The sequence below is a fragment of the Cervus canadensis genome, chromosome 2 (genome assembly GCF_019320065.1).
Source record: "Cervus canadensis isolate Bull #8, Minnesota chromosome 2, ASM1932006v1, whole genome shotgun sequence".
Taxonomy (NCBI): Eukaryota; Metazoa; Chordata; class Mammalia; order Artiodactyla; family Cervidae; genus Cervus; species Cervus canadensis.
In genome coordinates, this window is record NC_057387.1 from 83,108,980 (window position 1) to 83,135,003 (window position 26,024).

Here is a 26,024-nt window from a genome sequence, read left to right on the forward strand (position 1 = left end):
AGGGTGTGGAAGTGGACATGTCTGTAGTCAGGCTAGGCGAGAGACACTGAGTGTATCATTGAGCCTCTGCAAGCCTGTTTCTCATCATAAAATGAAAATACAGGCATGCCTCATTTCACTGCGCTTCACTTTATTGCACCTTGCAGGTATCATGTCTTTTACAAATTGAAGGTTTGTGGCAAGACTGTGTCACATTGTCCCAACAGCATTATTTTTTAATTAAGGTGTGTATATTGTTTTTTACACATGATGCTATTGCACATGTAATAGACTACAGAACAGTATAAACATAAGCTTTATATGCACTGGGAAGCCAAAAAATTGCAACTCATTTGACTGTGATATTCACTTTCTTGTGGTGGTCTGGAACCGGTCCTGTAGTATCCCTGGGGTATGCCTGTTCACAGGGTTGTGTGATGAATGGGCACAGGTAAAAGGTAGATTTCCCCTTTAATTTTTTGTTAAACTATTTATTTGATTTAATGTGTTATAAGAAACATATCCTTCTTAATATAACCTCAACATCACTAGACTTCACCAGTTTGGGAGTACAAATAATACAAAAATAATAATACATTTTTAAAACCTATTTCTACATGTAGCAAATACAGTAATTTCTGGGTATCACTAGGGATGTGTCTTGTGCTTCTTTCATCTTCATCCAGATCTTTTCCGATGTCTGCTACCCAGAAAGATCAACTTGGGGACTACAGCTCGCCCATGCCTGCGTCTCCGTGATACCTCACTGAGAACAGGTTGGCTGTGTTCTCTGAGAACCCCCGAGGTACTGAGACTATGATACCATCAACAAGTCCAGATGACACAACTTCTGCTATGGCTTCAGTGCACCAGAAGCATACCATGTCTGCAGAGAGGATCCTTCTCCTCATTTTCTCACTTGACCACTTAGACCACGAACAGCACTACTTGTGTCTGCCTATGGAAAGAGCTTCTTCAGCTTCTTCTTAATCACTCATGGCCCACAGATGAGGATCAGGAAACTCTCTAGTCAAAGGTGCCCTATTCCACATAATTGCAGTCCTAATGCAAACCAATTTCTGCATATTTCAGACTACCAGTTTCCTAGTTCATTGATAACCACCCAGACTCTTAAATTCAGTTTGGGCTCAGCTGGAACCCTCTAGATGATAACAATTACTTCACGTTCTGATATTCTGATTTTTCATCCTCTAGAGGTTTTCCCCCCAAATCAAAAGTATAAGACAGAGTAAAATACATAATATAAATTTATTCTGTGGCATTTTCCTCATTGAAGGTATTTTAAATTGATTAAATACATCAATATTTCACGAAAAATAAATACCTAGTGTAAGAATTTAGATAATACCTGTAATATACATGATTTGACCCTGAGTATCCATTTTTTTCCTTTCAAACATCATTTTTAAAAAATAACATGAAAATGATAAGGACTGCTGCATTCTTCATGTATCCTGTGTCTCATAAATTTTAATTCAGCTGCCAGTTCTTTTGTCCACTATACATGTTAATGGTATTTGCTTCTGGTTTTGGATGGGAAGAGTATCCATTTTCTGTTTAACAGTGATATTTAGGTCTTCTTTCTCTGCTTCAAGAAAATTCTTCATGCTGAGTTTGAATAGTAATCGAGGGTCTGGTCCAGAAAGTGGTGGGCAATTACAGGTCTCTCTAATTTTGAGAGCCTATAAAGAAAGAATACAATACAAAATATATATACACATAAAAATTTATTAAAACAGTGAGAAATAAAAATACATTCTGTATTTCTGCAATAAAGGGATCTTAAATACAACATGCAAAAGTGAACATATGTAAATTCATAGTAAATAGTCATATTTACATGATTTATTCAAAAATAAGGTATTTGCAAAGAACAACTGTATCTGCAATGACTGCCCACTGTCCTGTTGGGGATAAACAAGGCTTCTTGAAGGTATCTCTATGATTTGTCAAACTTGAGCCAATCCTGAGAATAATATTCAGGTCAAAAAGATCTTAAGACTCAGATTTTTTTCAAGAGGAAAAAAGAAAAAAACAAAAATAGATGTGAACACAATGAAAGAAGATATACATAAGTGGGACAGTCTGGGGTGGAAATGATGCTAATAACCTAGACAAGTAAGCAAGTCAAAATCACGACACCTTTTAACTCCAGGGAAAATAAAATGCTGCAGGGAAAAGAAAAGTAAATGTAGTATACCACATGGCTCAGCTGTGATTAGTGTATACAGGGTTTAAAAAAATCTATCTTTAAAAAAAAAAAAATCTATCTTTATCTAACCAAAAGGGGGAGAGCTGTATTCATGCCTATGTATGCATAGTCAGGGGGAGCTTAATTCTCATCCTCCGTGGGGAGAAACGAACATATAATACCCAACACCAAAAAGTTAAGTAGCCATATAAGCATGTTTCAGTGGTACTGAAAGAACCACTTTATAGAGTTGCAGTTACCCTTGAAACTGGAAGCAGGATAGGGAGACTGCTGCTTCACATACTAGCCTCAGAGAACTATGGGCTTCTTTAAAGCGGGTACATGGATGACCTTAAAACATGAAAACTAAAATAGAAATTTTTTAAGAGAAGAAAGTCTTGATTCTTAAGGGATTTTGAAAGAAACATATCTGAGGGGAAAAATCAGTTCAGTCTTTTACCGCTTCTAAATCTTGGATAACGATGCACATTAAGGGAAGAGAAGCAGGGAAGGGGACTTGAGAACCCCTTAGAAGAATCCCTTAGAAGCAACAATCCCTTAGAGGAAACGGACTAGGCCTCATAGTCAATGAAAGAGTTCAAAATGCAGTGCTTGGGTGCAATCTCAAACATGACAGAATGGTCTCTGTTCGTTTCCAAGGCAAACCATTCAATATCACAGTAATCCAAGTCTATGCCCCAAGCACTAATGCTGAAGAAGCTGAAGTTGAACGGTTCAATGAAGACCTAACAGACCTAGAAATGACACCCCAAAAATATGTCCTTTTCATTATAGGGGAATGGAATGCGAAAGTAGGAAGTCAAGAAACACCTGGAGTAACAGGCAGATTTGGCCTTGGCGTACAGAATGAAGCAGGGCAAAAGCTAACAGAGTTTTGCCAAGAGAATGCACTGGTCATAGCAAACACCCTCTTCCAACAACACAAGAGATGACTCTACACATGAACATCACAAGATAGTCAATAATGAAATCAGATTGATTATATTCTTTGCAGCCAAAGATGGAGAAGCTCTCTACAGTCAGCAAAAAAAAAAAAAGACTGGGAGCTGACTGTGCCTCAGAACTCCATATTGCAAAATTCAGACTTAAATTGAAGAAAGTAGGGAAAACCACTGGACCATGCAGGTATGACCTAAATCAAATCACTTCCAGTTATACAGTGGAAGTGACAAACAGATTCAAGGGATTAGATCTGATAGACAGAGTGCCTGAAGAACTATGGACAGATGTTCATGACACTGTATAGGAGGCAGTGATCAAGACCATTTCCAAGAAAAAGAAATACAAAAAGGCAAAATGGTTGTCTAAGGAGGCCTTACAAATAGCTGAGAAAAGGAGAGAAGCTAAAGGCAAAGGAGAAAAGGAAAGATATACCCATTTGAATGCAGAGTTCTGAAAAACAGCAAGGACAGATAAGAAAGCCTTCCTCACTGATCAATGCAAAAAAACAGAGGAAAACAACAGAATGGGAAAGACTAGAGAGCTCTTCAAGAAAATAAGGACACCAAGGGAACATTTCATACAAAGATGGGCACAATAAAGGACAGAAATGGTATGGACCTAACAGAAGAAGATATTAACAAGAGGTGGCAAGAATACATAGAAGAACTATACAAAAAAGATCTTCATGACCCAAATAATCATGATGGTGTGAACACTCACTTAGAGCCAGACATCATGGAATGCGAAGTCAAATGGGCCTTAGGAAGCATCACTATGAACAAAACTAGTGGAGGTGATGGAATTCCAGTTGAGCTATTTCAAATCCTAAAAGATGATGCTGTCAAAGTGCTACACTCAGTACACCAGCAAATCTGGAAAACTCAGCAGTGGCCACAGGACCGGAAAAGGTCAGTTTTCATTCCAACCCCAAAGAAAGGCAATGCCAAAGAATGCTCAAAGTACTGCACAATTGCACTCATCTCACATGCTAGTAAAGTAAAGCTCAAAATTCTCCAAGTCAGGCCACTATAGTACGTGAACTGTGAACTTCCAAATGTTCAATCTGGATTTAGAAAAGGCAGAGGAACCAGAGATCAAATTGCCAACATCTGTTGGATCATAGAAAAAACAAGAGAGTTCCAGAAAACCTTCTACTTCTGTTTTATTGACTGCAACAAAGCCTTTGACTGTGTGGGTCACAAGAAACTGGAAAATTCTGAAAAGAGATGGGAATACCAGACCACCTTACCTATCTCCTAAGAAATCTGTATGCAGGTCAAGAAGCAACAGTTAGAACTGGATATGGAACAACAGACTGGTTCTAAATCGGGAAAGGAGTTCCTCAAGGCTATATATTGTCACCCTACGTATTTAAGTTATATGCAGAGTACATCAAGCGAAATGCCGGCCTGGATGAAGCACAAGCTGGAATCAAGATTGCTGGGAGAAATATCAATTACCTCAGATATGCAGATGATGCCACTCTTATGGCAGAAAGTAAACAAGAACTAAAGAGCCTCTTGATGAAAGTGAAAGAGAGAGTGAAAAAGCTGGCTTAAAACTCATCATTCAGAAAACTAAGATCATGGCATCCAGTCCCATCACTTCTTGATGGCAAATAGATGGGGAAACAATGGAAACAGTGACAGACTTTATTTTGGGGGGCTCCAAAATCACTGCAGATGGTGACGGCAGCCATGAAATTAAAAGATGCTTGCTCCTTGGAAGAAAAGTTATGACCAACCTAGACAGCATATTAAAAAGCAGAGACATTACTTTGCCCACAAAGGTCTGTCTGGTCAAGGCTATGGTTTTTCCAGTCATGTATGGATGTGAGTTAGACTATAAAAAAAAAAGCTGAGTGCCGAAGAATTGATGATTTTGAACTGTGGTGTTGAAGACTCTTGAGAGTCCTTTGGACTGCAAGGAGATCCTAAAGGAAATCAGTCCTGAATATTCATTGGAAGAACTGATGCCGAAGCTGAAACTCCAATACTTTGGCCACCTGATGCAAAGATCTGACTCACTGGAAAAAACTCTGACGCTGGGAAAGGTTGAAGGCAGGAGGAGAAGGGGACTACAGAAGATGAGATGGCTGGATGGCATCACTGACTCGATGGACATGAGTTTGAGTAAACTCTGGGAGTTGGTGATAGACAGGGAGGCCTGGTGTGCTTCAGTCCATGGAGTTGCAAAGAGTCGGACACGACTAAGTGACTGAACTGAACATTTCACTAGATCTCATTGATAAAATAATGACCAGGAGGGGTGGAGGGAAGACCTAAAGGACAGGACCTGAGGGAAGAAGTAATTCGGGTATCCAGAAGAAGATAATTCCAAAATGCGGCAGTGAGTGCCAGAACTTGAGATGAGGAAGCCAGGCCAGCTGCAGCAGAGTGGGTATGTGGCAGGCACGGAGCATGTGGGATCTCACGGGTCAGGGAAGGGATCTCGGTCTTACTCTGAGTGTGCCTGCTTCTGACATCTGTGGGGTCCATGCCAAGAATGCAAACGGAGGCTCAGACACCATATATTTAAATATCTAAAATGACTACATAAAAAATGTTCTGTTCTACTTTGAGGAAAAGACAATCAAAATGATGCTGATGGCCAAACACAAAATTAGCAACCTTGAATTTCACCGTAAGGCTGCAGGGAGCCTACCCTGGCTGCTGCCACTGGCCAGCTGTCCACTCCCTTCTCCCGTCACCGCCCACCTGGCAGGAGGAGGGAATTGTGTGCGTGTGTCCAAGGGAAGAGGTGCACGCAGGCCCTGGAAACAGGCCCCAAAGGATCTGGGTGAGGAATTCCATTATCCCAAATACCAGACTGCCTTGTGATGACAGCATAGGTTCTTAAAAGGGACTATTCCCTTAGGTCTCACAGGCGAGGAGGGCTTACAACCAGAGGCAAGTCAGAAAAGGGTCTTTTTAAATGGCTGAGGCCAGGGCAAGAGCTTGGGTCCAGGACTCTGACTCTGAATGAGGCTGTGAGTTACCAAAATAAAGAGTAAAAAGCACTGAAGTGAAATTCTTTGGTGACAGAGGTCTTGTCTGAATTTTCTTTGTATCCCACAATACGACAATGTAATATGTACTCAGTGTTAAGTAAATGTTTGTTAAACTGGACTGAAAAAAGAAAAACAACGTTTCCCAGCTACAGCACTAAAGTAAACAGAAATTCAGACCCTCAGTCAAATGGTGACCTACTGTCCAAACAAGGATACCTTTGAGAGTGAAAGGAAATGCTATTAAAGTAAGATTTACACCAAGACACCAGGCACAAACTGAGACTGTCCTGGCAAAACTGGGACATACTACTCTTGCTTTAACGCCTTTACAACCAGGCTGATGTTCTTTCCCAAGTGAGAAGCCATTCTGTCACGGCTGCTACATCACACGCCCAAGGCCTTCCCGGGTGTCAGCAAAGGCCCAAGTGTGGGGTTCAGCAGGTAACAGGTGGTACAGCTGAGTTTAACAATGAGAGATGTGAAAAAGCAAACAAAGAGAAGAGAATACCATCTCCAGTAGTCTTTTATGTTCAGTACAAGCTCTTCTCTTTCCCTTACCCTAGTCAATACTTTTGCCTTCAACAGAAACTTAGAACACACTACTGAGTAAAGTGCTAGATACCCCTGAATCAGAACAGTCAGGATCCCTGCCCTCAAGCATTTCCCCATTACTGGGCTTGTGAATAGTTCCCATAGTTTTGTTTTATGTGGCTTTTATAAATTACCCTGCTATGAAAATCTTTGTTAAAAAAAAAAAAAAGATGCTATTTTCTAACCTCCAGTTGGGAAGGAAAATTCCCCAAAATAAAATCATCTGATCAAAAGCATAAGAACAGAGTGTAATTTTTGTGATATAGGACCAGATTGCTTTCACCAGGAAGGGTTTATCTCCTTATAATGTCATCAGCATACAATCACATCTGACCTAATCCATGTAAGAGTGCATGATTTCTATCTAGATAACCACATAATTTCAAACCTCAGAATTCTTAGAAATCATGCATTAAATTTTCCAGAGAAGAAAACTGAACCCTAGAGAGGTTAAGTGACTGGCAGGAAACAAAACACTGCCTAGTAGTTGTTTATTTACTTTTAATTGCCAAAACTTGGAAGCAACCAGGATGTCCTTTGGTAGGTAAACGCATAAATTATCTGTGTTACAAGCAGACAACAGAATATTATTCAGCACTAATAAGAAAAATTTTCAAGCCATAAAAAGCCATGGAGAAACCTTAAATGTGTGTTTTTAAGAGGAAAAAAAAAAAGCCAATCTGTAAAGGCTACATAGTGTGTGATTCCAGTTACATACATGACATTCAGAAAAATGCAAAACTATGGAGACACTAAAAAGATCCTTGTTTGTTAGGGGGTAGAAAGGAGGCAAGGATGAACAGACAGAGCAAAGAGTATTTTTAGGGTAATGAAACCTACACTATGTAGTACTATAAGGATAAATACGTGCCATTATACATTTGTCAAAACACCACCAAATGTACAACTAAGAGTGAATGCTAATGTAAACCATGGACTTGGGCCATAATAATGGTGGCGATGTAGGTTCATCTACTGTAACAAATGTACCACTCTGGTGCAGGATTTTGATTGAGGGGGAGGATGTGCCCACATGGAAGCAAGAGGTAGATGGGAAATTGTACCTTCCATTCAATTTTGCTATGAACCTAAGATCTGTCTTAAAAACAAATCTATCTTTTTCAAAAGCTGGCATGGAAGCAACCCCAGGTGGCACCAGTGGTAAAGAACCTGTCTGCCAATGCAGGCGACGTTAAGAGACGAGGTTCAGTCCCTGGATTGGGAAGATCTCCTGGAGAAGGGCGTGGCAACCCACTCCAGTGTTCTTGCCTGGAGAATCTCACGGACAGAGGAGCCTGGGGGCTGCAGTCTCCGGGGCCTCAGAGAGTCGGGTGTGACGGAAGCCACTTAGCACCGCACAGGGAAAAGCAAAAAGGTTTAGGAAAAAGGAGTTAGAACCCTCTGCTGTTGTTGTTTTCTTACTTCTGCATTACATGTAGTAATGTGGTTTTTCTTTCTTTTTTTCTTTTTTTTGCACATTACGTTTCTTGAGTAATCTTTTACTGAATAAAATGTACTTCGGCAACATCTGAGCTACATTTCCTTAACTGCTAGAAAAACTATATATACTTCATAAAGGCTTATATTAGTATTTCTTCACACATCAACTGTTTTTCTCCTCTACCTATCAAGCAGAATCCTGTTACAGACCACATATATTTTCATCAAGTCTTCATCTCTTTTGCATAGTAAGATTTTTATCACATATGTTGGTGAAACATTCTTTTTTTCACTTTCCTTTCCACATTTATTTTATTATGCTTTGTGGTATCAACACCTTTTATTTTTTATAAATTCAAATCTATCTTATTAAATATGCCTTCCTCTCTTTTAACGTAAGCAAGGCGTTCCTACTATATAACTAGAATATGCTTTTTCCCTTACTTTGTTTTCTGTATTTAACTCCATGCACTGCACATAATAGTATCTAATAAATGCATACTGAATTTTAAACAAACATTTATAGAACACAAGCTATGAATAAATCATTATGATAAATGTCATAGGAAAAACATTCTTAAGAGTTTTTACAGCCTAAGAGAAAGCAGGAATGCATTCACATAACAAGAATATACAGTTCAAAGAATCCCATGGAAGACCTAGCATTAAATATGGGATTAGCTAGCCTAAAGATTCCCACTAGGAGTGAAAGAAACTAACATTTACCATTCATTTTCTATGTGTCTTGCACTGTGCCAGGTGTTTTATCTAAATTGGTGTTATGATATGAACTACTTTGAAATCCTGGGCTCAGTGTTAAATACTTACCATTAAAGTATCTTATAATGGAGGGAGGGAAGGAGAAAGTTTCCTTTTCTTAGGCCAAGAGGGAAGGAGGCGTGATCTCCACACAAATACATAAAACATTCATTAAACATCCAGGAGAGACTGCTATCTCAGTTTCCTTCTCCAGGGGATCTTCCTGACCCAGGGATCAAACCCGCATCTCTTTTTGTCTCTTGTATTGGCAGGCAGGCTCCTTACTACTAGTGCCCACCTGGGAAGCCACCAGGGCTCAGATGACAAAGAATCCACCTGCAATACAGGAGACCCAGGTTTGATCCCTGGGTTGAGAAGATCCTCTGGAGAAGGGAATGGCTACCCAGTGCAGTATTCTTGCCTGGAGAACCCCATGGACAGAGGAGCCTGGGAGACTAGAGTCCATAGGGTCGCAAAGAATTGGACGCAATGAAGCAACTGAGCACGCACGCCCGCAAGAAGAAAATAAACATTCATTTCCAAGCATTTAGTTTCTAATGTCCATTAAATCTTATTTTTGTACTGTTCAACTCAATTCTCTGTTAATTCCTTTATGTGATCTTTGGTTTTCTAAGAGAAGGGTGCAAGCTATAATCTCAATCCTATATGTTGCTAAATAGCAAGCTAACCTATATATTTTATCTAATTCTGAAGCATCAGTGGATTTGGAAAGTTCACTCCTGCTACTGAGTACTTCACTGACACTTTGTTGTATGTGTTTCATTTATTAAGCGATCTTTCATCATAAAAGGGGTTTCCCAAGTAGAGAAGTGGTAGAGAATTGGTCTGTCAAAGCAGGACACGTGAATTCGATCCCTGGATCAGGAAGATCCCATGGAGTAGGAAATGGCAACCCACTCGAGTATTCTTGCCTGGAAAATTCCATGGGCAGAGGAGCCTGGTAGGCTACAGTCTATGGAGTCAGAAAGAGTCAGACATGCCTGAGTGACTGAGCACACACCATCTTAAAAGCAAGAAAAGTTGGTTTGGCTAGATACCATAGCAAAACGTATTCATTCCATTGGTTTTTGTTTGGTTGGTTTTGTTCCATTCCCCTTTAAACTCTTACACTTCTCCAAACTCTGAAAAATAAGATCCAAAGTCTCTTTAAGTGTTTTTAAAATTTTTCTTTATACCACGGCATCTTGTAAAAGCCTATCTTTGCGATGAAGGGCAAACATTTGATAAATGCATGTATATAGGTATATTCATGTCAGGTTTCTCCTGCATGATGCTCTGGGATTCTTCTAAAAACTCATCCTGAGAAATGTTATCTAAATTAAAAATGTGACATAGAAACAAGTCAAAGAAAGGTCTTTTGTCTTGTCAAAAGACAAAACAAATGACCCTTATCACTGTTACATGCAGCTTGGATTTCCTTGTGTCTTCAATATGCTTCCATTTTTTTAAACACTTTTTTTAGCTTCGGATGTTTTAATTTGGTTGTGCTATGTATGTTGCTCTATCTCCAAGCATCTATAAGTCTTTGCTCTGGAGCATCAATTCTGCTCTTTGCAATAGCTACTCTGTAGTATTCACAAGTGAAGTAACTTCTTGAAGTGGGTGTGTCTTACATTTGTAAAGTCATTCTTCTTCCTGTAACTTTCAATGTAGCTAAATCAGCCTCATCATGCAGCTTTGCCTCTGTATATACTCAGTAGCTAAGTTGTGTCCAACTCTTTTGTGACCCCATGGACTGTTGCACTCCAGACTCCTGTCCATCACTCCCCAGGCAAGAATACTGGAGTGGGTTGCCATTTCCTCCTCTAGGGGATCTTCCTGCCCCAGGGATCAAACCCAAGTTCTTCTGCATTGGCAGGCAGATTATTTACCACTTGAGCCACAAAGGAAGCATCTCTGATGAAGTGAATTTTTAAAATTAGCCTGAGATTTGAGATTTGGTTTTGTTTTTTTAGTTTTTCTATTATTTAAAGCTTATTTGAGGAAAATGGGCATTTGGGGGGCTTTGGGTTTTGTCATTAATGCTGGATTTAGTTGAGATGAAGATCTTTGTGGTATTATTAGTTGAGGGCTCTCAGACACTACCTATTTATTAAATATCAATACAATTATCTGTGACCAACCTTCCTTTCAACTCTTACGCACTCATCATCATTGTGATTTTTAAAAAAAAAAACCTCGCTTACCTACGTCTTAAATCTACTCTTAACTAGGAGAAAACTGTGCCTGCAACATCTTTTGTTCCATTAGAGCTGACTTGGCTGGTCTAAGTTCCTTCTTCACTGTTCTACATAGATAGATTCCTCCTAAAGACACACAGGGCTTCCCTGCTGGCTCAGACAGTAAAGAATCTGCCTGCAGTGCAGGAGTCCTGGGTTTGATCCCTAAGTTGGGAATATGCCGTGCAGAAGGGAATGGCTACCCACTCTTGTATTCTTGCCTAGAGAATTCCATGGACAGAGGAGCCTGGTGGGCTCCAGTCCATAAAGTCGCAAAGAGTCGAACACGACTGAGACGACTAACACTTTCACTTTCTGAAGACACAATCAACTTAGCCTTTTGAGAGAGAAGAGGATATTTCTTCAATTAAAGACACTTCTCAGGTTACTGAAGAACTGGATCTTTGGCAGAGTGCCATATCCCCACCTCACAATCACTTGCTGGCTATGAGGGGGAAACCACATTCCCAAAGGAGGGGTTATGCTATCACCCTCCAAACCCTCTGATCAAATGTGACATCAGTGAACTCGGAGCAGCCAGATTAAGAGACTCCTGATGTGAAGCCATATGAAGTATAACTGCACCACCTATAAAATATTCTTGCCAAAAGTTAACTTCCACTTATAAGCATACAGAGAAAGAAGCTGGTCAAGGCCACAAAGAAGCGATCAGATAAATCTAGGATGTGGGTCTAGATTTATTCAACACATCAATAACATGTTTAAAAACAAACAAAGGGCAGGGAGACTGTTCTAAAATCAGAGACTTAAGGGACAAAGCAGGGAGTTTGCTGGATACAGATTTGCTGGATCATGATTTGAATAAACTAATGATAGAACTAAATTTTGGGACCATATTTGAGTATACAAAGGATATTTAAGGGGAAATTACTTAATCTTCTTAGCTATGATGGTGGTATGATTACAGAAGAAGACACTACTACTGTCTAAAATGCATATTGAAGATTTAGGAGAGAAAGCCCTCATGTATAAGTTTTGCATTAAAATACTTCAGGGGAAAGATGTAAGAGAAGGGGCAAATGAAGCAAATGTATAGAAAGTTAATACTACTGAATGTGAGTGAAAATGGGGGTTCACTAAATTATTTAAATTATTCTCTATCTTCATATATGTTTTAACATTTTTACCATCAAAAATAAAACTAAAAATCTTTTCTTTAAAAAAAAAAGCAACCTTTTTTTCTATCTTCACTTTCATCATTTTTACACTTCTATAACTTCAACCTTGATTTTACATCAATATCTTTTAATTCTAAATGGCTCATGGCTCATGAGAGGTTTAAATGTTTTTCCTGAATAATGAAATCAGTCCCTTTACACTCTCTGAATTTCCAACTCTCTTCCTTAATTTCTGAAAGTGAGCATATACTTTTCAAAAGATCTGAAATTTTCGTATCAATAACCTCAGTGCAAAAACTCACTAGAAACAAATTTAACAGGAAATAATGAGAACAGTAGGTTACCACTTCAAGGAACAGAAAATACAACAGAAAACACAGTACAATGTGTGGCTACTTAAAAGTAATCAATAATTTGTTTTTTATTAGTCTGACAGGATGATCTGATCTGGTGTCTACTTGAAAGATTAGCAGAAGACAATAGGAAACAAAGACAGAGAAAAACTGTGAAAAAATTTGAAATGGGTAGTAAAAGATCATTTGGTGTCCTATCAAGTGCATCCTTGGGTATTATCTCTGTCTTTCGCGGCCTTAGAGCTATTTTACCACACTGTAAGTTGTAGAAAACTTAAAACACTGTAAATGATACTTGTCCACAGAAAAGGAAATGAACTATATCTGGTACTACATATCAAGTAAAACAGCAATTACTTATGCATAAAAATAAACTAAGTTCAAAAAAGAAAAAGGAAAAAGAACAGATAAAAAATTAACGCCAAAGAAGTCTCATGGTTAGGTTAAAAGCCTCCTTTGAAAACAGAAACCAAGACATTTCAAGGGGGAAAAAAAAAATCACCTCCATTTTTTAAACATGTTTTTCTAAAAATATCATTACTTTTCTCCTCTTTCCTCCTAAAAGCAATTTTTTTCTAATAGCCCATTCATTTCAGCCTCAAGTAGATACACATCAAATGCACCATAATATTTTTTTAAGGTTTTAGACAATGGTACTGTCAGGCTTACTGGTTTTATATGATTCAGAGGCCAATTCAATTACAGTAGCTGCTATGATATTTGCCTTTTCCCCAACACTCTTCATGTCAGACAAAATGAAATTCTGTAAGGTGAACAGTGTATGTTTGTGTACATTGGCCAACAACGACATTTCACTTCAATGTTAAACACTCTCATATTTTCTCCTTATGAGATGTATAATATTAATGATTTATGCATTTACTTTGTCCAATTATAAATACGTAAGAATGATTTATACATGAGTTAAAACCCCCAGCTTCCTGAAAGTTTAAAGAATTTGAAATATAATGAGATTAAAATGAATGCATTTATGGTCTGCCACTGAGTGATTCTCATACCTAAAAATTAAATGTAGTAAATTTGAAACTCTAGATTTAAAAAACAGTTTACAAATAAAGCTGACATTGAAAGTTCTAAGAGTATTAAAAAATAAATCCTATTTAAAATTATGATTATAATAACATAACCCCAGACAACTAGTAATTCCAAATTAAATGCTTTCCCTATATACTCTATTATTCTCTATCCCCTTCCCCATGCCAAGGAACGAATGACAGAGAGTTGGTGAGAGAAGAAATATAAAAAATTTAGTATAAATGCTTTCAGTTGTAAAATAAATCCTTCAAGTAAGTTTCAACCCCAGGTTATTATACAATTTTTCTTATTAACATCTATTCATATAGTATAATGATACTTAACAGAAAAAAATTAAATAAGGTATCTTTTTCAAGGGCTATGTATGGTATATATAAATTTAAAATTTGAATATAATTTAAAAATTGTCATACTATTAAACATCAACAGGTTGATATAACATCTGTTCTTCAATTTTTCACCCAAGTTGTTATGGTAACGGAATATGTGGAATATGTGTTTCCTAAATTTAACTGATTATTTCAAGTAAATAAAATTATAACATACCATATCATTAACTACAAATAATATCATTACTATAACTCTTTCTTTATCCTTTTTAAATACTAGTGGATCACAGGACTATATTTAACTAGGCATTTACACATGCATTATCTCAGAATTCACATTTTTTAAAAAAGCAAGGATATTTTTTTCCAGTTTGGAGGCTTGATTTAGAAACAAAACAAAAAAAGGATCTGGCTTATTTTCTGAACAATATACTAAACTAAAGCACTCCAAAATTACATGATTATACTGTTTTGTAGGAGCTGTAGATCACACTCTTCAAATACAACACAGATCCTGCTGCTCCTCTAGTCCTCAGCTCAGAACACTCCACTGAGGCGCTCTGCAGTCAGGTCCGGCTCTGTGATGCTATGGACTGTAGCCCCCCAGGCTCCTCAATCCATGGGATTCTCCGGGCAAGAATACTGGAGGGCGTTGCCATGCCCTCCTCCAGGGGATCTTTCTGACCCAGGGATGGACCCCGAGTCCCCTACAACTCCTGCATTGTAGGCAGATTCTGTATCACTGAGCCACCAGGGAAGGCCCCACTGCTGCTCTACCTCTGAGTAAAATCTAGCCCTTTTTTGTGTGTGGGCCTATAAAACCTGCTCCCTCCACCTTCTGTTGCTTAACCCCAAGCGGCTACATTGGTTTCTTTGCTGGTCCTCAAATATAGCTGGCTCACTCCTGCTCAAGGACTTGTACTTACTATTCCCTCCGCCTGGACGGCTCCTCCTCCCAGGAAGCTGCACGGCTCACTCTTTCCCTTATTTCAAGGCTTCCTTCCAATACCTTCCTTCGCAGGGACACCTTCTCTGACCCAACCCGATTTCAAACAGCTTCTCCAGCAGCCATGACCACCTCTGCTCACACATTACCTGTCTGCTGGGAAATGAGCTGTGTCATCCTGGAATGCGTTATGTTGAAGCAATTCCCAGTGTGATGGTACTTAGCGACAGGGCCTCTGGGAGGTAATGCTTAGATGAGGTCATGAGGGTATGACCCTGTGATGGAACAGTGCCTTCTAAGCAGAGGAAGAGACACAAAAAGCAATCACTCTTTCTATACCACACGGCACACAGCGAGAAGATGGCTACATACAAGACTTGAAGAGAGGCCTCACCAGAAACTGAACAGGCCAGAACCTTACTGTTGAACTTCCAGCCCTCAGAATTGAGAAAAGTGTATTTCTGCTGCTTAAGGCAGAACCCTGATCTTGTACTTTTAGCCTTCAAATCTGTAAAGAAATTAATTTCTGTTGCTTAAGCTACCAAGTCTATGGATTTTGTTATGGCAGCCCAAGATAATACACAATTCCTCCTTCTTTATTTCCCTCCCTTACACTTAGTACTGACTAACATGCAATATATTGGTGATTTATTCTGTATATTACTGATTTATTCTATTCACTGTCTCTCACCCTTTACTGCCAAATAAACTTCCTGAGGGCAGGGGGTTTTGTCTATTTTGTTCACAACACCTACAATACCCACAATCTAGCATGTAAGAGGTAATCAATAAATATTTGTTGAAAAATGCATCAAATATGGATTTAAAACATCTTAAACATTAATATGCTATGGTAAGACAATACACTTCTGTAATGATCTACAGGAAAACAATTTTAAAAAATATACAATCTTTAATAACTTAAATTTTAAAACATCAAAGTTACCAAGATTTGTATTCTCAGAGGACCAAAGAACCTCATTTTCCTGACTTTCTTGGTCTTTTCCTACGAACCCAATCTACTACAGGCTCATCCTCCTACCAATTAAACACGGACTCTACCTAATACTGCTAAGCGTCCAAGAGCACTTCCTTTGCTTGCTGCCTAAGTGAACTCACTCACTCTCACCACTTCAGCTACCTCCACTTCCTGGTGATTTGGAAATCCTCAACTCTGACGGAGACACCTCTGCACACTGGTGCAATATTCCCAACCACCCTTTAGATGTACATCACGTCTGAAATGTCAAAGGACTGGAGCTTTAGGTGGAACCCAACACTGTCCTCACTTTAGTAGGAAAGAAACCTTAAAGAAAATCTAACCCAAAAAAGGTAGTCTCTAAGAGGACACAGACTCACATAATTCCATATATTGCCTGAGGAATCGTTTTCTTTCATTACAGAAATTAGACCTATGATAGTAGGGAATTCCAATCTCTGAATTATGGTTATGTATTCTAATTAACAATATACTCTTGTACTATCAGTTTCACTTCAACCACTGAACTACTCCCAATATTGTAGTAGAGTTTTATTACCTTCAAATTGAATTTAATCACTTGGGGGGAAAAAATACAAGAAATTATATGAGGTTTTTAAATTAAGCTTCTGAACTAGAATAGTTTATTTTTAGAAGAAAAATATCTCTTAATTTTTTTCTTCGTCACTGGCTTCCAAATAACATATCTGTTTCTCCAACCATTTTTTTGTCGTACTCACTACTCAATCCATTATTATTTTAAAGACTTCTCTAAAGAACATTTACTACTTCTTTAAAGATCCTTAGTTATCTGATGATGAAACAAAAACCTGGAATTTAGGACAGGCTTCAGATAAAAGTTAGGTAGAACTCATTATCCAATTTAAGCAAACCATGTATTTTTAGAATTTCATTAAGCAAAAATAAAAAGCAAAGGAAATTCTTAGAGAAAACCATATGGTTATTATGGATTTAGAGATAGATTAAGTCACTCCCAGGGTAGAATGAGGTTCCTGGGTCTGGGGTGCCACTGAGACTCAGAGTCAGTGCTCTTCAATACAAATCAGTTACTTATGAAACTGACTGTCCCAGTCCCATGTTGTTTTTTAAGGTGAATAACTACTACATATTATATCAAGAAAATTTCACTGCCCTTTATTTCTCACGTATTTTTCCTTAAAGTTAAGAGTATAAATGAAATGTATTTAGGATAGGTCTCAATAACCTATGTCTGGCTGACCCAGTGCTCATAAAAGGCATAAAGTAAGCTCAAAAAATCAACAAATCCAGTCATCATTCTTTTCAAAATACATCTAAAATCTGACCATTTCTCTCCTGCTCTTCTGCCTCCATAATCTTACCAGGATTACTGCAAGAGCCTCTTAAATAGGCTTCCTGATTCCACCCTTGCTCCCCTATAGTCCACAAAAGAGACCCAGTGATCACTATAAAACACTTGAGCCAGATCAAGCCTCCTCTGCTCAAAGCCTTGCTTAGCTTCCCATATCACTTGAAATAAGAATCAAGAGCTTACAGTGGTTTAGAAGACCCCTCACACCTCAAACATTCTCCCCTCCCTGACTCCATTCAGCCCCAGCGTCTTGCTATTCCTTGAATATACCAAACAAGCACAGTCTCACTTCTGGTCCTGGGCTTTTGCTGCTTCCTCAGCCTAGAAGACTCTTCCTCCAGATATCCACAGGACTTGCTGCCCTGCTTCTTTCTAGATTCTGTGTATTAAGGTCTTCTTTGGCAAATGAACATTGACTAGTATACCTTCTGTTGCCCAGGCCTCTCTCCCACCTTTCATCCGCTTTGTTTTTCTGCAATGTGCTTCTAGCTGCTTGACATACTATATGTACGTTTGTTTGCTTGCTTATTATTTGCATTCCTTAACTAGAATGTTAGCTCTAAGAAAACAAGAGGCTGTTTTGTTCCTTGCTCACTCCCTGGCACAATACAACACAGAACGGTACATTAGCAATGAATATTAATAAATGTTGATCACACGAATAAATGAATGAATCTTGTTGTAGTTTCTTACCCCAAATAAGAAGCTTACCCCCAAAATAAGGTTATTATTATTACACCAAGTAATAAGGTTATTCTTCTTTCACAATGTATACCATTGTATTCTACTTTTCTTGTGATAAATAATATTCCTTATTATATTAAGAATCATTTTTTACTTATTTTAGCATCTTAAAATATCAAGACGATGTATTATTTCTTTTGCATCTTTCTTATAATGGGTACTCAATGTTTTGTTCTTCTGAATTTGAAGTCATATTTAAAGAGACTTTTATAATATATCTGAATCTGTTGTGTTATCCCTTTAGCAATTAACCCAAGACTAATTCTTAAATTGGTAACGAATATTCTGCTTTTAAGCAAGTGAGACAGAAGAAAGCACGCAGCCTGCCTTAGAGATGACTGACATTCATTTTGTACCTATGTGGAAAGCACAGAAAACATTCTGAATATGTCAAATCAAAGATTTTTAGAAGAGAGTGAATACTACTTGGGAGAAAGCTGTTTCAGCTTGATCCATTAATGAATTCTTCAAAGAAAAAAAAAGAGCACATAGCACATACTTTATTCTATCTTTTAAGAGAAATAACCAGAAAGCAAACTAATCTGAAGGGGTTTTTTTCCTAAAAAAAAAAACAAATTCCAGCATCACTACTGGAATTAATACTCAACCAAAAATTTCACACAATTCATTAACTGGTATTTTTAATGATAAGCTTAAACCACTAAGATTATGATCAGTATGATGAAAAACATACCTTGACTTTTAGACTTTCACCAAATCAGTTAAAATTAAAAACTATGATACTAAATATGCTAAACCTTGACTATCATGAAAAGTCAACTATACATACCAATTTATTCATCAGGACTTGTGGACTAGCAGGATTTTTTACTTTTCAGTGAAATCCTTTGAAAACTGATGATAATAAAAATGGTTGACAGGCTAGTGCTCTTTTTCTAGGCACAACAAGTAACAGTATTAAAAATAAAGGATACAGTAACAATAAAGTCTTGCCTTATGTAGTGTTAGCTCACCTGAGGTATGAGCCTATCCAAGTGCTCAGCTCGATTGCCATGAGAAGGGTGTGTAGATAACCATTCCGGCAACTTGGGATGACCGTGGAGGCTTTCTGCAAATTCCATCTGCTGCCAAAACACTGAACTGGCTCTGACGTCCACACAGGCCTAAAACCAAAATTAATAAAAGCACAACATAAGCTTAGTAATGAGGACATTATTTTAAAATTACCTTTATGTCATTACATTTCTTAAAAATATTTACCATTATCGTTTTAATAAAAATAGAATATGCTCATAGCTTTAAAAAAAAAAATCAAAACAATATGGTAAAGCATCCTCCTCCCTCGCCCTTTCCACTGTACAACATTCACAATAATCCCACTCCCAAAAGTATGATGGATATTAAGAACATATGTTGAGGGCAAAAATCTTTCATGCAAATTAAAACTTTCTTAGTTCAGTTCAGTTCAGTCGCTCGGTCGTGTCCGACTCTTTGTGACCCCATGAATCGCAGCATGCCAGGCCTCCCTGTCCACCACCAACTCTCGGAGTTTACTCAAACTCATGCCCATCGAGTCGGTGATGCCATCCAGCCATCTCATCCTCTGTCATCCCCTTCTCCTCCTGCCCTCAACCCCTCCCAGCATCAGGGTCTTTTCCAGTGAGTCAACTCTTCGCATGAGGTGGCCAAAGTACTGGAGTTTCAGCTTCAGCATCAGTCGTTTCAATGAACACCCAGGGCTGATCTCCTTTAGGATGGACTGGTTGACTCTCCTTGTAGTCCAAGGGACTCTCAAGAGTCTTCTCCAACACCACAGTTCAAAAGCATCAATTTTTCGGCTCTCAGCTTTCTTCACGGTCCAACTCTCACATCCATACATGACCACTGGAAAAACCATAGCCTTGACCAGACGGACCTTTGTTGGCAAAATAATGTCTCTGCTTTTTAATATGCTATCTAGGTTGGTCATAACTTTCCTTCCAAGGAGTAAGCATCTTACATTTTCATAAAAGGATTTTAAAATCTAATCTGTTAATGAACTATAATAAACAAAGTTTACTCTTCATCTATACCACCAGAATAATTAGAAGACCTCAAATAAAGACAGTTATATTTTTATATGAAATTCCAATTTTATTTGCATTATTTCTTACTGCAAAAATGGTCCTGCATTTTAAAATATAAGATTAAAGTGTTGACTCCAGAAAGAAGTTAGTGTTTTTATGCTGTTTGATTCCACCCACTATTAGCAAGCATTTACATTTAAAATCAGTCATTCCCTCTTGGAAATCTTTTTTTAAGGATATTAAACCTACACTATAGGTTTTATTTATTGATTTTTTTTGGCCAAAGCCTAACTTTCTCCTTTACAAATTTCTTTTATTGTACTTATGCTTAAAAAGGATTTCACAAGTTTGAAATCAGAGATATTACTCTATGATTTCTTTTTAATAAATTTATTTACATTTGCCTCATCAATCCACTTGAAGTGAACATTTATGAATGTATGAGTAATGTATTTTTTTAACTTATTTACTTTTTAATTGAAGGATAATTGCTTTACAGAATCTTGTTGTTTTCTGTTGAAGACAGTTATAGTTTTAATGTACACATCAATTTATCTGCTTTTCCTTGAACTTACTGAAGAACATATTTAAGCCATTCAAAATACCTTATAGAAAATGACTCCCTTTAAAAAAAAAAAAAAAGATGGGATATATAGATTTTGTGTATGTGTGTGTACAATTTCATCATATACTCATATACATATACTTATCTATTCATAGATCATTTCTGGAAAGCTATTTAAGAAACATTAAAAGTAGCTACCCTAAGAGATAAATGAGGTGTCTGATGGTGGAGGAAGAGCAAGACTTTTATTTCTGAAATGTATTAAAATATATTAAGTTTATACTAAAATTTATTTTCTAAATCCTACATAAGGTGACTTAGTAAATATTACTACAAACCTGTTCAATTTTTTCACACTTATTTTTTTCTCTAAAAAGAGGCGGGAGAAAAGTGATTATATTGTATTTCCCAACCAGTTTTACTTTTGATTAAAACAATTTTAAAAATTACACTGTATTGACTAAAATGTGCTATCAAAAGCCTTAATGTGCTATCAGCCTTAAAACAGTACAACTGTGACACACAAAAAGACAAATAAAGAACACTGTATGCCAATTCAGACAGCCAACATCTACACCACATCATTTTTAACAAACACCATTAAAGCCATTTTTAAATATTTGGAAAGTGAAAAGAAAAAATAATCTGAAATTCAAGTAAGTTTTATTCAATGTTTAAAGCAACACCATTCCTTTTTTATTGTGGTAAAATACACATAACAAATTTGACCATCTTAACCACTTGTAAGTATACAGCTCAGCGGTACTGAATACACTCACACTGTTGTACAGTCATCTGTACCCATCACCAGACTCGTAACTCTTTTCATCTAGTGAAACTGAGACTCCGTACCTATTAAACAGTAACCCTCCATTCTTCCCTCCCCTCAGCCCCAGGCAACTACTATTACAATTCCTGTCTTTATGACTTTGACTACTCTTAAAATACCTCAAATAAATGGAATCACACAATATTTGTTGTTTTATACCTGGCATTTCACTGGGCATAACGTCCTCGAGGTTCATCCATGTTATAGCATATTATAGAATTTTCTGCCTTTTTAAGGCTGGATGGTATCTCATTGTATGTATGTACCACATTTTGTTTATCCATTCAACAGTCAGTGGGTACTTGGGTTGCTTCCACATTAGCTATTGTGAAAAATGTTGCTATGAACATGGGTATACAAATATCTTTTCAAGACCAAGCTTTCAATCTTCCAGGGAATATACCCATAAGTGAAGCTGCCAGATCATATGGTAATTTTAATTTTAAATTTTTTCAGAAACCAACATTTCATTTCCATGGTGTCTGGACCATTTTACATTTCCACCCAATTTCTTCATATCCTCGCCAACGCTTGTTACTTTATGCTATTTTGATAATAGCTTTGCTAATGAATGTGAGGTAGTATCTCATTGGAGTTTTAACTGGCATTTCCCTAATTATCAGTGGTGGTGAACATCTTTCCATGTGCTTATTGGACATTTGCATATCTCTTCTCCGGAGAAATGTCTATTCAAGTCTTTTGCCCATTTTTGAACCAGGTTTTTACGGTTGTTGAATTTTAGAAGTTCTCTATATATTCAGATATATGATTTGCAAATATTTCCTCCCATTATGTGAGTTGTGTCTTTTTACTCTGGGGATAGGGCTTCCCTGGTGGCTCAGGTGGTAAAGACTCTGCTTGAAATGCAGGAGACCCAGGTTCAATCCCTAGGTTGGGAAGACCTCGTCAAGAAGGAAATGGCAACCCACTCCAGTATTCTGGCCTGGAAAATCCCACAGACAGAGAAGCCTGGCGGACTACAGTCCATAGGGTCACAAAGAGTTGGACACAACAGAGCAACTAACACTCTGTGAATGGTGTCTTTTGATAATAAACTTTTTTTAATTTTCATGAAGTCCAATTTGTCTACTTTTTCTCTTGTCAACTGTGCCTTTGGAGTCATATGTAAGAAATCATTACCAAAACCAATGTTGTGAAGGGTTTTGCCCTGTGCTTTTTTTCTAAGAGTTTTTGTTTTAGGTCTTACACTTAGGTCCAAGTTAGTTTTTTATACAGTGTTAATAAAGGTCCAGCTCCACTCTTTTGTGGAGAAATCTGTATGCAGGTCAAGAAGCAATAGTTAGAACTGGACATGGAACAACGAACTGGTTCCAAATTTGGAAAGGAGCACAAAGCTGAATATTGTCACCCTGCTTATTTAACTTACATTCAGAGTACATTATGCGACAGGCTGGACTTGATGAAGCACAAGCTGGAATCAAGATTGCAGGGAGAAATACCAATAACCTCAGATATGCAGATGACACGACCCTTATGGCAGAAAGTGAAGAGGAACTAAAGAGCCTCTTGATGAAAGAGGAGAGTGAAAAAGCTGGCTTAAAACTCAACATTCAGAAAACTAAGATCATGGTATCTGAACCCATCACTTCATGGCAAGCAGATGGAAAAACAATGGAAACAGTGACAGACTTTATTTTCTTAGGCTCCAGAATCACTGCAGATGGTGACTGCAGTCATGAAATTAAAAAGACGCTTGCTCCTTGGAATAAAAGCTATGACAAGTCTAGACAGCATATTAAAAAGCAGAGACAATACTTAACCGACAAACGTCCATCTAATCAAAGCTATGGTTTTTCCAGTAGTCATGTATGGATGTGAGAGTTGGACTATAAAGAGAGCTGAGTGACAAAGAAATGATACTTTTGAACTGTGGTGTTGGAGAAGACTCTTGAGAGTCCCTTGGACTGCAAGGAGATCAAATCAGTCCATCCTAAAGGAAATCAGTCCTGAATATTCACTGGAAGGACTGATGCTGAAGCTGAAACTCCAATACTTTGGCCACCTGATGTGAAGAGCTGACTCACTGGAAAAGACCCCGATGCTGGGAAAGATTGAGGGCAGGAGGAGAAGGGGACGACAGAGGATGAGATGGTTGGATGGCATCACTGACTCATGGGTTTGGGTAGACTACGGAAGTTGGTGGTGGACAGGGAGGCCTGGCGTGCTGCGGTCCACCGGGTCGCAAAGAGTCGGACTCGACTGAGCGACTGAACTGAACTGAACTTTGCTAAATTCTTTTATTAGTTTAAACAGCTTTTTTGGTAGAGTCTTTAGGATTTTCTACACACATGATCTTATCATCTGCAAACAGAGATAATTTTACTTCTTCTTTTCTAATTTGGATGCTTTTTATTTCTTTTTCTTGCTCTGGCTAAAAGTTCCACTACTATGTTGAATGGAAGTGAAAGGGGGCATCCTTGTCTTGTTCTTGATCTTAAAGAAAAAGTTTTCAGTCTTTGCTGCTGTGTGTTTTTCATGTATGGTTTTCATTGCAGTGATACAGTTTTCTTTTTGTCTCTATTTTGTTGCCTGTTCCTTATCATGAAAGGGTGCTGAATTTTGTCAAATGTTTTTTCTGTATCAATTAAGGTAATCACACAGTTTTTTTCCTTCATTTTGTTGATAATAGCATATCATTGATTAATTTTTGTATGTTGACCCATTCTTGCATTCCAGGGATAAATCTAATTTGGCCACAGTGTGTGTATAATCCTTTTAATAGACTTCTGAATTCTATTTGCTAGTATTATTTTGAAAATCTTTGCACCAATGTTCGTAAGGGATATTCTTTTCTTGTAGTTTGTCTTTGTCTGGCTTTGATATTAGGATTATACTGGTTTCACAGATAAGGAAGTGTTCACTCCTCTTCAGTCTTATGGGGAAATCTGAGAAGTATTAATATTAATTCTTCTTTAAATGTCTGGCAGAATTCATCAGTGAGGCTATCAGATCTACGACTTCACTCTGTTGGAAGATTCTGATCGCTGACTCAATCTAATTCCTAGTTATGTGTACTAAGTCACTTCAGTCATGTCCAACTATTTGCAACTCCAAGGACTGTAACCCACAAGGACCCTCTGTCCATGGGATTTTCTGGGCAAGAATACTGGAGTGGGTTGCTGTGCCCTCCCCCAGGGGATCTTCCCAATTCAGAGATCAAACTTGTGTCTCTTACCTCTCCTGCAATGGCAGGCAGGTTCTTTACCACTAGCACCAGTAGTTATATGTCTATTCAGATTTTCTATTTCTCCATGATTTAGTCTTGGTAGGTTTCGTGTTTCTAGGAATTTGTCCATTTCATCTAGGCTATCCAATCTGGGGCAAACAACTGTTCACAGCACACTATTATAATCTTTTTATTTCTACAAAATCAATAAAAGTGTCCCCAACTTCATTTCTGATTTTAGCAATCTGAGTCATCTCTATATTTTTATTAGTCCAGCTAGTTCATGATTCATCAATTTTGTTTATCTTTTCAGAGAACAAAATTTTGGTTTTGTTGATTTTTCTCTGTTTTTCTATTCTCTATTTAATATATCCCCACTCTAATCTTTTTAAAATTTCCTTCTACTATCTCTGAGTTAAGTCTTCTTTTTCTAGCTAAGTTGTAAATTTAGGTTGTAACTTTGGGAGAGCTAACTTTGGGTACATTGTTTTCATTTTCATTCATCCCTATATTTATTAATTTCCCTTGTGATTTCTTCTTTAAATTCTTTGATTGTTTAAAAATATATTGTTCAGTAGAGGTCTAACACTATGCTACTAAACAACCAATGGATCACTGAAGAAATCACAGAGGAAATCAAAAAATATCTAGAGATAAGTGAAAATGAAAATACAATGAACCAAAACCTATGGGACACAGCAAAAGCAGTTCTAACAGGGCTGTTTATAGTGATACACACTTACCTCAGGAAACAAGAAAAGTCTCAAATAAACAACTCTGACTTACACATAAAGAAACCAGAGAAAGGGGAATAAAACCCCAAACCCAAAGTTAGTAGAAGGAAAGAAACAGTGACAAAACAAAAAACAATGGGGAAAAAAAAAATCAATGAAACTAAGAGCTGGTTTTTTGAAAAAATAAACAAACTGATCAACCTTTAGCCAGACTCAACAAAAAAAAAGTGGGGGAGAGGGCTCAAATCAATAAAATTAGAAATGAAAAAGGGGAGGCTACAACCAATATCACAGAAATACAAATGATCATAAGAGACTACTACAAACAACTATATGCCAATAAAATGGATAACCTGGAAGAAATGAACAAATTCTTACAAAGGTACAATTTCCCAAGATTGAACGAGGAAGAAAAAGAAAATATATTACTAGTAATGAAATTAATAATTTAAAAACTCCCAGCAAACAAAAGTCCAGAACTAGAGGGCTTCACAGGTGAGATCTACCAAACACATAGAGAAGAGTTAACACTTATACTTCTAAAACCATGCCCAAAAACTAAAGAGGAAGGAACACTTACTAACTCATTCT

At 37.6% G+C, this 26,024-nt stretch overlaps 1 protein-coding gene across 6 annotated transcripts in view; it reads right to left on the reverse strand.

The window, feature by feature from the left end:
* Positions 1-1,229: 1,229 nt before the first annotated feature.
* The window catches only part of OMA1 (OMA1 zinc metallopeptidase), a 59,795-nt gene continuing 35,000 nt past the window's right edge, over positions 1,230-26,024 (reverse strand). For 4 of the 6 annotated variants that reach the window (XM_043461150.1, XM_043461153.1, XM_043461151.1 and 1 more), the window contains exons 8-9: positions 19,066-19,215; positions 1,230-1,682 (exon numbers count right to left, since the gene is read on the reverse strand). In XM_043461150.1, the coding sequence (XP_043317085.1) occupies positions 1,476-1,682; positions 19,066-19,215 (357 nt within the window). In that variant the 3' untranslated portion in view covers positions 1,230-1,475. Of the gene's footprint in view, positions 1,683-15,166; positions 15,313-18,881; positions 18,988-19,065; positions 19,216-26,024 lie in introns of all 6 variants that reach the window. The other 2 variants (XR_006268150.1, XM_043461154.1) reach the window with 2 other exon arrangements.